Consider the following 13,332-nt stretch of genomic DNA (forward strand, 5'->3'; position numbering starts at 1 on the left):
CTATACTAGACATTTTAATTTTTCCTGGAAACTTGATGCTGCCTGCCCCCTAGCCAACGGCAGTTCTCCATACGGTGTATTTGCTGCCTAAACGGTACGAGAATTCTGATCTGTTTTTAGCAACCTTCCATTGTGCTTGCCTAAATGTCCTTAGAAAAACCAGGTGATACAGAGGTGAGAGGAAGGAGGGTGAAGATGTAGGGCAGACAGAAACACAGTACGGTTTGCCACCTGGCATGCCCCTAGTTGCAGCTGTCGATAACAGTGGGGTATCTGCTAGCAGGAGGGGGGACTGACAGCCCTTGCAGGCTACATTAGTCATTCAGTTCTTTTATGTAAAAGAATAACAAAGCTCTCAAAAAGTCAGGCCCAGCCGCATCTAGAGGATGAAGTTGACCCAGGAGGCTATACATAGAATCTCACAGCCCTTTTCCTCCAGAGCTATTAATCTGGAATAACTGCTGCTATGGAGCTCCATCAAATTTGCGCTGAATGCACTACCTAATATCAATTATTCCCAGGCAAGATTATCATTTCGCTAACATTGCCCTTTGCTTTCACAGGTGAGGGAAAATGAGAAGCGGATGGGAAACAATGGTGTGTTTTGGTTTACAGAAGCACTTCAAATTACCTAACACATTGCTTTGAAGGAGAAGCATGCTGAGTACTCAAAACACATAAATGCAATTTGGAGTTCAGTGGTAAAATATTTTGAACCTTCATTTAGTCCTGACTGCAATGTACAGAACACATGCTCTTTGCAGAAGTGACAAGGTTTGCAATCAATATTAGATGCCAGGTGAGGCTGAGGATTGTGTTGTGTTGGTGTGGAAACCATGCAGTTTGAAGAAAGCATGTGAATAACAGTTCTACATATTATATAGAGCAGTGGCCTAGTGCAATGGTGTGTGAACTTTTATGCACCTGGTTCAGACTGGGCCCAACTAGAAAATAATAATAATTTAGGTGTGATTTGGATCAGGCCTGAATTTTCACTAGCAGCATCTAGATTTGATGGTTCTCCAAGAAAAAGGAGTGCTGGCATTCACTTGGTGACCATGGGGCAGTCACTGCTTCTCAATATGACCTATCTCACAGGGTTATTGATTTAGAAAACAAACAAACCAAAAGCCTTTGCAGATGATTTGGTTTTAACACTACAGGAGCCAGAATCTAGTACGAAAAGAGTTTTAGAATTGATTCATGAGTTTGGTCGGGTGGCGGGATTTAAATTAAACAAGCAAAAAACCAAGGTTTTGGAAAAAAAAATTGACACCTTTGGAAACAGAGAGGTTTCAGAAGGAGACAGATTTAAATGTGGTTAAAAAGGTGAAATACCTAGGGGTTAACTTGACTGCCAAAAATTTGAATTTATTTAAAGACAATTATGAAAAATGTTGGTCAGAAATTAAAAAGGATTTAGAAATCTGGTCAAGATTGAAACTTTCCTTGTTAGGCCGAATTGCTGCTATAAAGATGAATGTGTTGCCAAAAATGTTATTTTTGTTCCAGACCCTACAGATTGTGGACAGAGTGGAATGTTTCGGAAAGTGGCAGAGAGATATTTCTAAGTTTGTCTGGCAGGGCAAAAAGCCCAGAATAAAATTTAAAATATTAACTGATGCAAAGGAAAGAGGGGGGTTTGCCCTGCCGGACTTACGGTTATATTATGAAGCTGCAGCTTTCTGCTGGATGAAAGATTGGTTACTGATTGAGAACACTGATGTCCTGGATCTGGAAGGGTTTAATAATGCTTTTGGATGGCATGCCTATTTGTGGTACGATAAGGTAAAGATTCATAAAGCTTTCAAGAACCATATTGTCAGGAAAGCAATATTTAATGTCTGGACAAAATACAAAGACTTATTAGAAAACAAGACCCCAAGGTGGTTGTCACCAATGGAGGCTAAGGCTCGGAAAAGACTCAATATGGAGGCCGAATGGCCGAAATATTGGGAAATAATCGAAAAAGTTGGAGATACTTGGAGACTGCAGAGTTTGGAGAAATTAAAGGATAAAGTGCGAGATTGGCTACATTATGCTCAGATTAAGGAGGTTTTTAATTTGGATAAAAAGATAGGATTCCAGGTGGAAAAATGGAAATTAGAAACAGAATTGTTAGAACCTAAGACCAAGGTATTGTCAAAAATGTACAACTTGTTGCTAAAATGGAATACTCAGGATGAAACGGTTAAATCAGCTATGATTAAATGGGTGCAGGACATTGGGTACAACATTATGTTTGCTGACTGGGAAAGGTTGTGGACCACCGGTGTGAAGTTCACGGCATGTAATGCCTTGAAAGAAAATATTATGAAAATGATATATAGGTGGTACATGACCCCAGTCAAGCTTGCAAAAATATACCATTTGCATGATAATAAATGTTGGAAATGTAAGGAGACTGAAGGAACATTCTTTCACCTTTGGTGGACCTGTCCGAAAGTGAAGGCCTTCTGGGAAATGATCTATAATGAGTTAAAAAAGGTATTCAAGTATACCTTTCCCAAGAAACCAGAGGCCTTCCTTTTAGGCATTGTCGGCCAGAAGGTGTTAAAGAAGGACAGAACGTTTTTTATGTACGCAACAACAGCAGCAAGAATACTTATTGCAAAACATTGGAAAACACAAGATTTGCCCACACTGGAAGAATGGCAGACGCAACTGATAGACTACATGGAGCTGGCCGAGATGACTGCCAGAATCCGAAACCTGGGAGAAGAGGCGGTGGAAGAGGACTGGAAAAAGTTTAAAGACTATTTACAAAAACATTATAAGCTGTATGAATGCTAAGAGACTGCATGATAGAAAACAACATGGCATCAGTAATTTAGTTGTATGATGTGTGAATAAGTGATGATTAAGAAAAGGATGAAATTTGAAGTAATATTATGTTTAAGTTAAGCAGTTCAGTATATGATAAAATATTGAAAATTTGGGACATAATATCTGAGAACTATAAAATAAGATTTGAAATAAGGTAATAATTTGCTGCTTATAACTATATGACTGAGAACGCAGGAAAGGGTGATGTGAGGAAGTCCAAAGAATATGAAAATAAGATTTAAAGATAAATTGATTTTGTTGTACTCTTTCTTTTCATGTTATGTTTATTTTTTGAATTCTTTGTGTTGTTTTTGTTATGGTGTATGGTGACGGTATTTTATATGTTTGTTGGTTTGTTTTTCTTTTGTTTAAAATTTGCAATAAATATTTTATAAAAAAAAGAAAACAAACAAACCAGGAAGTAGAATATGATGTATACCACCTTAAACTCCCTGGGATATAAACAGTGCTTTTTTCTAGGGGTATGCAGGGGTACACATACCCCTGAACATTCTGTGAATCTAAGTTTGGCCTCATTGAGGGGCAGTATTTCAATATGAGTTGGAAAATGAGAGTACCCCTAAACATTTTTTTAAAAGAAAAAAAGCACTGGATATAAATATAATAAATGAATAAATATGGCTGCTGCTGCAGATCTCAGACTTAAAAGTTCTGAATGTTCTCACAGGCATGCAGAGGAGTATCTGTTGCCACCAGGAGCTGTAGGCATGCATGTATGCATTTTTCTCAACATTTACGCCCTGCCCTTTTTTATGGTAAATGAGACTCAATGCAGCTTGTTCCTGATGTTTCCCAGGTCAATGGATACTTCTACTGGCTTGGAGGAAAACCCTTCAGTTTGCCTCTATATCTCACTTGATGCATATTTTCCTTTGCTACTTTGTCTCTGGGAAGTTTAAGCCAAGTCCTTAACCCTTTTTCTGATCAAGGGTCATAGTTCAATGGTAGAGCATCTGTTCTGCATGTTGGAGGTTCCAGGTCCAATCCCTTGTATCTCCAGATAGGGCTAATATTTGCTGTCTGAAAGCCCAGAGAGCTGTGGCCAGCCTGCTCAACCAATGGGTAGCCTCCTACCTTCCTATGATAGCTGCTATTCTGTTTTCTGTCTTTTAAAAGGCAGCTCATTCAACCAAATATACATAAATGCCAGGCATATAATATCAATTTTTATTAATTGTGATTATTTTGCTCTGTGCCTTGATTTAAGTTTCATAGGCTAGTTTGAAAACTTGCTCTCAATATTTTTAACGATGAACAGAATAGGAAGAGACATTTCACTTGCTCTGTATTTCTTGTTCTGTAACTAAATAAAAGCCTCCAGTCTCCAGGGCTGTTGTTCTCTCACCTTTTGTCGGCTCTATTCACACAAGTGTATTTTGAGAGCAGAAGAATGAAGATTGGAACCTAAAGATAAGAAAACTATTTGGCAGTAGGGTTTCAAATGGTTTCTTGGGGGAAAAGTCAGACATTTACAGAGTTCTTCAAACCGAATGTAGGTCTGATCCATATACTGAGAACACAGATCACTGCTTTGCTAAAACATTCACAGCCTCCTTTCCCGGTTGTCCCCATTGGCAAACAAGTCTCTATTTGCTCTCTTCAGCATTGCTGGATGCAAATCTGATCTCTAATCATGAAAAGGTGTGAAAATATCACGGGAAGAGACACCTGCACAACAATCTGGCAAGAGATAGTGACTTGCCCAAGTTCACCCAGTAAGCTCCAGTATTTTCAACCCAAGTTTATATCCAATATAGCACACTAACTCTCCGTGCTATTGACCAAAGGCAGAAACATGACCATCTGACCTCAGTTAAAAAACACCATCCAGAGAATCTGCATGGAAAACCAGTCACAGTCCATGCACAGAGCTTATTCAGCCCTCACTTGTGCATACAGTTGTGGTAGAGAAGGACATCACTGAGTTTCTCCAAAGTTTTTATTAATTCCTTGGCAGCTTATGCAATAAGATAGTTTTTCCCCCCCTTTAAACTGGGGGTTGGATGAAATCAACATCAGCTTGTGCAATAAGATAGTTTTTTTCCTTTAAACTGGGGTTGGATGAAATCAACAGCCAGATGTGAAAATTCCAAGTATATACATTATTTTGCATAACACTTTGCCCTGTGATCACACCTTAATAAAGATTTGCATCAAGTTGCTCAAACAGAGGGTAATAAGTGTTAATTCAATACTAACAGAATATTAACTGGCAAGTTAGTTGATGTCCAGACAGCTACTGCATAGCACCCATCTGATTTTAAGCAACTACCTGTATAAATGTTTACTAAGGATCAATGAACATAACAATAATTACATCTGAACATTTCCTAGTATACATTTTATACAGCTGTAATTGGCAGAATAATTTAAGGTTATTGGAGAAGATATCCAGCCTTTGTATGAATGCTTTTACATAAATCTGTATCGATATATCAACTTTTTCAGAACAAAATGTGTTTTATGGGTGACTTAATGTCTACAGACACTCAGACCCAAAATATATTTCAGTTCTTTAATGGAACAGTCCACATGTATTGATGACAGTCACATTAGTGCCAAAAGCCAGCGTGTCTTTTGGTGCTAAGTATGACTCATATTCAGTATACAATAGCAAAGTCGTAAAGGCCAGCTCAGTTAAGACAGACAGCATTACACCACTTTAGGAGGTACAATTGTCAAATACGTTCATGATTTAGGTAAAATTTCAAGACACAGTAGAATCTGATTCTCACACTGAATGGTTCATAGAATCATAGAATGAATTTTAGTTGGAAGGGACTTTGAGGACCATTTAAGTCCAACCACCTGCAATGCAATATTCAGCTGTCCCATACAGGGGTCGAACCTGCAGCCTTGGCATTATCAGCACTACTCTATAACCAACTGACCCTGCATTTCATAAATAGATACAGATGGAGGGTATACCTTAGTGATTTAAACACACACAGGGAGACACACCTGAAATCTTAGCATAAAGAAAGCACAAAGGAGGAAAGGATTTAAAAATAGTTTGGAAAGAGTGCAGTGCATTTTTCTCCTGCAAGTGTTAAGTTGCCTCTTTCTGAAAGCACCGCAACCTGCTAAAGCCTCCAAACAAAGCCTGCCTTCCCTTAAGGATCACACCACCACAAGTGCTGACGAGCCAGCTGTAATCTTGCCATTTCACATGAATTTGCAGGATTCAGCTAACAACTTCCCTTGCCACCCATCCTAACCCCCTGCCACCTCCAGAGCCAGCAGCAAAATGGCAGGAAGGGAAATAAAACGGGATCAAATGCTGCTTGTTCAATGCAAAGCAATGCCGACTCCTGGCAGCCAGAGTAAACAAGCCAGGCAAATTCTCTAAAGTGTTGTAAAGTGTTATCCTGGAAAGCAAATGCTGTTGTTAGACACAATACAGAAAGGGGCAGGGCAGGGGAGGAACGACATCACAGCAAAGCAAACAAAGATGGTTTCTTTTCATCAGAACATAAGAAGAGTATTGCTGTATCAGGCCAAGCACCCAGCATCCTGCTTTCACAGTGGCAAATCTGAAGCCACCCAGCAGGACATGGGCACACTATTTTCCCATTTCGTTTCACTTTTGATTTATGTGCCACCTTTCTATATTGCTATACACACAAGGTGGTTTACAAGCTGTAGAAACAAAAATCATACAACAAAGATCCCACAACCTACAACAATACGATCCAATGCAAATAAGCAGGTTTTTTAAAAAAAGAAAATGGAAAAAATGTGCTGGTAGTCACCAGGAAGCTGTGACTGTAAGTGCCACACTTTGGACATTTGAAAAAAAATATGTCCCAGTACTGCCTACCTTTAAGTACTCCCAGAAAAAAAGCACTGTAAATAAGTCGTAATTAAAAAACGACTTTAAAATAAACAATTTATATCAAATAAAGTAACAGTCCACAATCCATTTAGTATATAATATTACACAAAAAATTAACTCAAAATACAAGCAGATAAAAATAAAACAGAAAAATCACTACCAACAATTACAACAAAACATCGCTAGACAACAATCAGCACAAATAAGCCGCCACGTCGCAATGCCTAAAATACCACAATACATTAAAAAGTATGTAAAAGAAATATAATTGAGCAACAAAGTGCTGGCCAGGGCTGATAAGAGTTGTAGTTGAAGACATCTGGAGGGACACCAGGTTGACAAAAGCTGACCTAGGTATCATCCGGTGGCCTCTCACCATCCCCAAGCCAAAATTCTTCCCCGGTTGTGGTCCTTCAGCCATCAGCAGTCAGAGGCTTGCTGCCTCCAACAGCAAAGGTAGAACATTGTCATCATAGCTGGTAGCCATTGATAGCTGTGCCCTCCATCAAGTCGTCTAATCCTCTTTTAAAGGCACCAAAGTCCCATACGTCTTACGGGAGAGAATTCCTTAATTTAACTATCAGAAGTACTTTATTTTGCTAGTCTTGAATCTTTCAACATTCAGTTCCCCAGGGTGACTCAAGAGTTCTATTGTTGTGTAGTTCTCCCTAAGAGAAGGATGACAGTAAAATTTATTTCTGGCCCTATTAACCAAGCAGACACAGCTAACCCCGTGGGAGCCTCTAAACTATGGGAGGCAGGGCTGAGAAAATTCCCTCTACCGGAGGCACGGGAGGAAAGTGGTTGTCCAAGTGCTTCTTGGACAGAAACACTCCCTCTTGAAAACAGAACTTCCCATTCCAACATGGCTCATGAGGCTGCCATCAAAATCCTAGCCTGCCATTGTTATTTCTCTTTGCAAAGAAAACCTCGTTTCTAGAATTGCATTAGGACATAGTATAGGAATAAAGTGGATCGTTAGATTTCTGCACTGATGTATAGATGTTTCTTTGAATCTTGTAGAGCCAAAGAACATTTCATGGATACACAATGGGCGGACCTGTTACACCCACCAACTACCACCAATGACAGACATTTAACTTCCCTAGGAGGTTCCTGAACTCTTTGGCCCCTTAAGCCAAGCAAATAGCTGCACAAGAGTGGCCAAATACTACTGAGATCAAGAACAACAAACTGTTTGCCAGGCTGTGTTCATACTTAACCTTGCATTAGAAGCAAGCATGGTGCGAAAAATGTGTGGAAGGATTCTAAAGACAAATACAACTTTGAGGCTTCAAAAGACAAATAAAACATTATACCAATGCCAGAGGACTTGGAGCATGAAATAAAGGGATGCATTTGGGGGAACAATGGCAAAGAAAAACCACAGCAAAAATTCAATCCTATTTTGTTTATGAAGTACATTCCTCTCTCTATTCAAGACAGTGATTATCAAGATCAGGGGTGGGGAACATATAGCCCTCTGGCTGTTGTTGAACTACAACTCCCATCAGCCCCAGCCAGCATGGCCAGTGGTCAGGGTGATGGGAGAGGTAGTGCAGGAACATCTACAGGGCCAAAGGTTCCCCACCCCAATCAAAATGAAAAATTGATACAAAACAGCAATAGACATCCATGTCCATCATTACTATTTCTGTAAATAGTATTCTTTGAATACAGTGGTACCTCGGGTTAAGTACTTAATTCATTCCGGAGGTCCGTTCTTAACCTGAAACTGTTCTTAACCTGAGGTACCACTTTAGCTAATGGGGTCTCCTGCTGCCACCGTGCCACCACCGCACAATTTCTGTTCTCATCCTGAAACAAAGTTCTTAACCCAGGGTACTATTTCTGGGTTAGCAGAGTCTGTAACCTGAAGCGTCTGTAACCCGAGGTACCACTGTACTGGTATGGGGATGGCAGGGAAGGACATAGCAGATGAGGCAACAGTGTTTACCATCCACTGCAGGTCTATTTCATGTCAAAGTTCTAGATTCTCATATCCAGACCTGCACCTGCTTGGCTTCAGCAATGTTGCTGCATTACGTGTCTTCTATTATCACATACAGTGGTACTTCAGGTTACAAACGCTTCAGGTTACAGACTCCGCTAACCCAGAAATAGTACCTCGGGTTAAGAACTTTGCTTCAGGATGAGAGCAGAAATTTGCTCATCGGCGACAGTGGTGACGGGAGGTCCTATTAGCTACAGTGGTACCTCAGGTTAAGAACAGTTTCAGGTTAAGAATGGACCTCCAGAACAAATTAAGTTCTTAAGCCGAGGTACCACTGTATTGCCTAAGAGCTCAAGGCTCCTCCAAACAAGACACCTGGATTAAGCTATGAATGTCTAAAATCTGGAGACAATTTATGGATTGAAGTTACTTAAAGTTATCCATCTTATTTTTACTGGATTGATTCCATGAGGGATTGAGGGGGTATGCCCACCCCTAATAAAATGGATACATTATGTCTGAAAATCCCATTATTATTATTTTTCAAAATATAGACATGTTTTCATAGAATTGTAGCACTGCAGAGTTGGGAAGAACCCTAGGAGTCATCTAGTTCAACCCCTTGCAATGCAGGGATTTCAGCTAAAGCATCCATGACAGATGGCCTCTGCTTAAAAGCCTCCAGTGAAGGAGAGTCCCCAGACCTTCCAAGGGAGTTGCTTCCACTGTTGAACAGCTGTTACTGTCAGAAGTAAGCCCTGATGTTTAGTCAGAATCTCATTTCTTGTAACTTGAAGCCATTTATCTCAAAAAAAAAAAACAACCAAAAAAACTATACATAAGGAAAAATAGACACTCTGCATTTTTTTTGCTTTCACTTGCACAAAAAAGAATGTCACATGTGAGATAGTCTCTATTGTGGCCAAGTAAAGAGAATATTGAAATTGAACATAGGAATTCTGTGTTCAAAATTCTTGAGTAGCCATCAGCTCATATGAGCAGCTTTGGGGAAAATGCTTTCCCCTACATACAATTCCCCAACCTTGAAACCAGATTCATAGTAATAATTATGTCACCTTGGGTACCTCATATGTAGGAATGTATACTATAAATATTAACAACCAACAAACTTTGTTCCATTTTGCTCATTGAGAATTTGCAAAGGTGAATGAGGTCATGACTTCAGAATTCAAGGCTGCACTCCTATGCCCTTTACCTGGGAGTAAGTCCCTTTGAACATAGTGGGCTTTACATTGAAGTAGACATTCAAGGACGCGGGTGGCGCTGTGATCTAAACCACTGAGCCTAGGGCTTGCCGATCGGAAGGTTGGTGGTTTGAATCCCCGCGACGGGGTGAGCTCCCGTTGCTCGGTTCTTGCTCCTGCCAACCTAGCAGTTTGAAAGCACATCAAAGTGCAAGTAGATAAATAGGTACCACTCTGGCGGGAAGGTAAATGGCGTTTCTATGCGCTGCTCTAGTTTCACCAGAAGCGGTTTAGTCATGCTGGCCACATGACCCGGAAAAACTGTCGGCTCCCTTGGCCAGTAAAGCGAGATGAGCGCCGCAACCCCAGAGTCGTTCATGACTGGATTTAACTGTCAGGGGTCCTTTACCTTTACCTTTAGACATGCATAGAACAATATTTAGTATTTTATGAAACAGATAAATTCTGGAAAATATTTTTAAACATTGAAATAGATCAATATTGAAAATGTTTTTTTAAAACAACAACAACTCAGTTCTTTGAATGCTTGTTTTGAAGGACATTTATTGGGGGGGGGGAGAAGGAGGGGAAGTTTGGCTGGAACTCCTGCCTAGGCTAGCAAGCCTGCCTAGGCTATATGAAACATTCTGTGTTATATCAGAGAACTACAGCACCTGATGCCCTTAAACCCAGTTCAAATGCAAAATGACAACCAGACATATGGAGCAAAACAGTAATAGATCACAGTGAAAGAAGGGGTGGGGAGAAGCAATATCAAGGTACCCAATGTAGCTACTGAAGAATTAGTTAAAGTCATAGCTTAGTAATGTAAAGACCAACCCTGAAAGGAATGGAGAATAAGGGGAGGAAAATGAGGGCAAGACAGAGACGCTGTACAGGTGAAAAAGAGAAAGAAGAAGCAAGAATGTGTGTGAGAGAGAACTTCAAAGCTTCCTGCCTTGCCTCTCCCACACCCAAATACCATTCTACAAACACAGGAATGATCAATGAAGAAAGACATCAGCAAAGCAAGGCACAGAATAAAAAAATAATTAGTCAGAGATGATAAAAACTGATCCATAACATTAATAGGTTTGCTTCTCATGCAGTCAATGTTATTATAGCGGTTTCATCTTCATATGAAACACTTTTCCCACTTTTAACTAATCTCTGTGTAGTAATAAGCACATACAGTATATTGCTTATACTGCTGAAACACCCTTGCATATTTTCCTATATGTTATGTAGGCCTTTTCAGGATGCATGACAGATAGCAACATAACAAGTTCAGAAGTATCCAGCATTGAGATGCAGTGATGAAGAAAGCTGCATCCATTGCCCTGTTATTTCTTATGCAGCTGTCACAGGCACAGGATCAAAAAAGTCTTGGTGCAAGTGTGTGTGTGTGTGTGTGTGTGTACACATGTGTGTGTGTACATGTGTACACACACACATACACACACACATCCTGGATGCAAAGATCAAGATTTGGGGCAAGTACTCTTTGGTGAGAGAACCTCAGCAGATCTAAAACCACAAAATGTGCAGCAAAGGTAAACATGGACATATAGGTTGTTAGACCTTTAAAATTTGCCCTCTTCCCCCAGCATAGAAGACCACGCATTTGGTAAGTTAAAAATTGGTTTACTTACAAATTCTTCAAAGGTCAGATTCATATGCTTTTCCATACAGCATTCAGGAAAAGGTTGCATAGGTAGTAAAACATAGTTACAGTGGTGGAAGTTCCTAAATTATTGGTATAGGAACTTCAGCTTGGCTTGTAACAGCCATGTGGTCTGAGTTGCAGCAACTAGCTCAGGCCTTCTCACACACTGAGCTTCTCAGGTGGAATGAAAGGGAACAAAGTGCTGATTACCTAGTCCCTCCCAAGGTGAGATAAGCCTGGCAGGCTTATCTCTTATGGTTTTAACTCCTTCATACTTTAATTAGACTCAAGCATGTTGGTTATATGAGGCTGGTTATCCCACAAAAGTTGGTGATAAGCCCATCTCTATGTGTTGCTAGCAGAATACATCTCACCGGTCACCACTAATATCTTTTATAAATGCAGTGACTTTATAATTTTTTTGCAGCTGTGCTGGAGGAGGCAAAGATGGAAGAGATATTGACATGGTAGTGAAGATATAAGCACTTGCCATTAGGGAGGCCACAGAATTCCTACAGAAATAAAAACAGGAATAGAAATTGCCTGTTATCGGTTATCAATCCCATGTCTGGAATGGAAATCGATCCAGTGAATATGATTGGTATTTGATGTTGTTCTTGCTTTCAGTCCTCAAAGTATACATAATTGATACACAACTCCCCCCCCTTCATGATGTTTTCTTTGCACTAAAATTAATGAGGAGGAATGTAATGGCAACATAATTTCACCCCAGTGGGCAGGGAGACAAATAACATATTTTTTGATGGAAGATGAAGTGCAGCAGGTTGGAAACAGTGCTGCATGTGATGCACAGAATGGAAAGTGAGGCCTTCTTATCCCTGCTATTGTTCTTAGTGTGCATACTGCTCTGGTTGTTGAAGCACAGGGAAATGTAAAGAAAAGTCTAGCATTGACAAACCTTCTGATGTGCTTAACCTACCTGCTTTGCTTCCCATATATTGCTCCTACTTGAAAGCTAAGAACAGCTTTCTGAGCAAGACACATATGCACAGTATCATTTCCATATCTAAGGCCAGCTCTGAAATACCATCAGCAAATGATGCTCATCAAGAAAGGCACCAAGTGGCAGACTCACTCTCAGCTGTTCTGCTTCTATTCATTTTAACAATAATGATCACCACACACACACACACACACACAACTCATCCACAATGCCTCTGTTCTGTTTAGGGTGCCTCATTTACAGGAAGGTACAGGCAAGTTGAAGATAGTTTGCTTTTCTTTCTGTGAACTAACAAATAAAGTGGGGCAGGAAGCGCGAAAGAGCTGCAACAGAGCTGAGTTGAAAGGGAAGTTTAAGATTTCTAAGTATGTGTAGGTTTGGGTAAGCAAAAACTTGAACCTGTTTGGAGGGGCCATGCTAACAAGTAAAAAGCAAGAAGAATCGAAGAAAGAATCAAGAATGTATACAAAGGTCTAGGACTAAACACAAAGGGATGGGTAATGCTACCTCTGCATTTAAGCAAAGGGAGGTAGCCACATCAGGTGTCTGGTTTTGAGTGTCTTCAATTTCCTCATTTCTCTCTCTCTCTTGGGAGATGATAGATAGATAGATAGATAGATAGATAGATAGATAGATAGATGAGATTAATATTTTTTAGTACTGTATATAAGGTGTACTCTAAGAGATTCTGTGCCATTTATATTAAGTAGGGAACTAAAGTAAACTTTTTCTCTCCTCTTCTAGCATCTTTGAGTTTTCTGCATGTCACGGATGTGTCACTTTTGTCCACTGTGGGCTGTGTGAGGGAATTATTTGAAAAGGGCTTGAGGCAGGATACGAGAGAGAAAGAATGCCGGGAAT

The 13,332-nt window shown here is 40.0% G+C and overlaps 1 protein-coding gene across 1 annotated transcript in view; it reads right to left on the reverse strand.

Moving 5' to 3' along the window:
- Window positions 1–13,332, reverse strand: part of LSAMP (limbic system associated membrane protein) — a gene marked incomplete at its 5' end in the record, with an annotated part of 261,058 nt that overhangs the window by 247,688 nt on the left and 38 nt on the right. Inside the window, 2 exons of the mRNA XM_081196939.1 lie at window positions 11,882–12,019; window positions 12,448–12,497. Of these exons, the coding sequence (XP_081053065.1) occupies window positions 11,882–12,019; window positions 12,448–12,497 (188 nt within the window). The remainder of the gene's footprint in view (window positions 1–11,881; window positions 12,020–12,447; window positions 12,498–13,332) is intronic.

This window comes from Podarcis bocagei, assembly GCF_964188305.1.
Source record: "Podarcis bocagei genome assembly, chromosome: 6".
In the NCBI taxonomy this organism is placed as follows: Eukaryota; Metazoa; Chordata; class Lepidosauria; order Squamata; family Lacertidae; genus Podarcis; species Podarcis bocagei.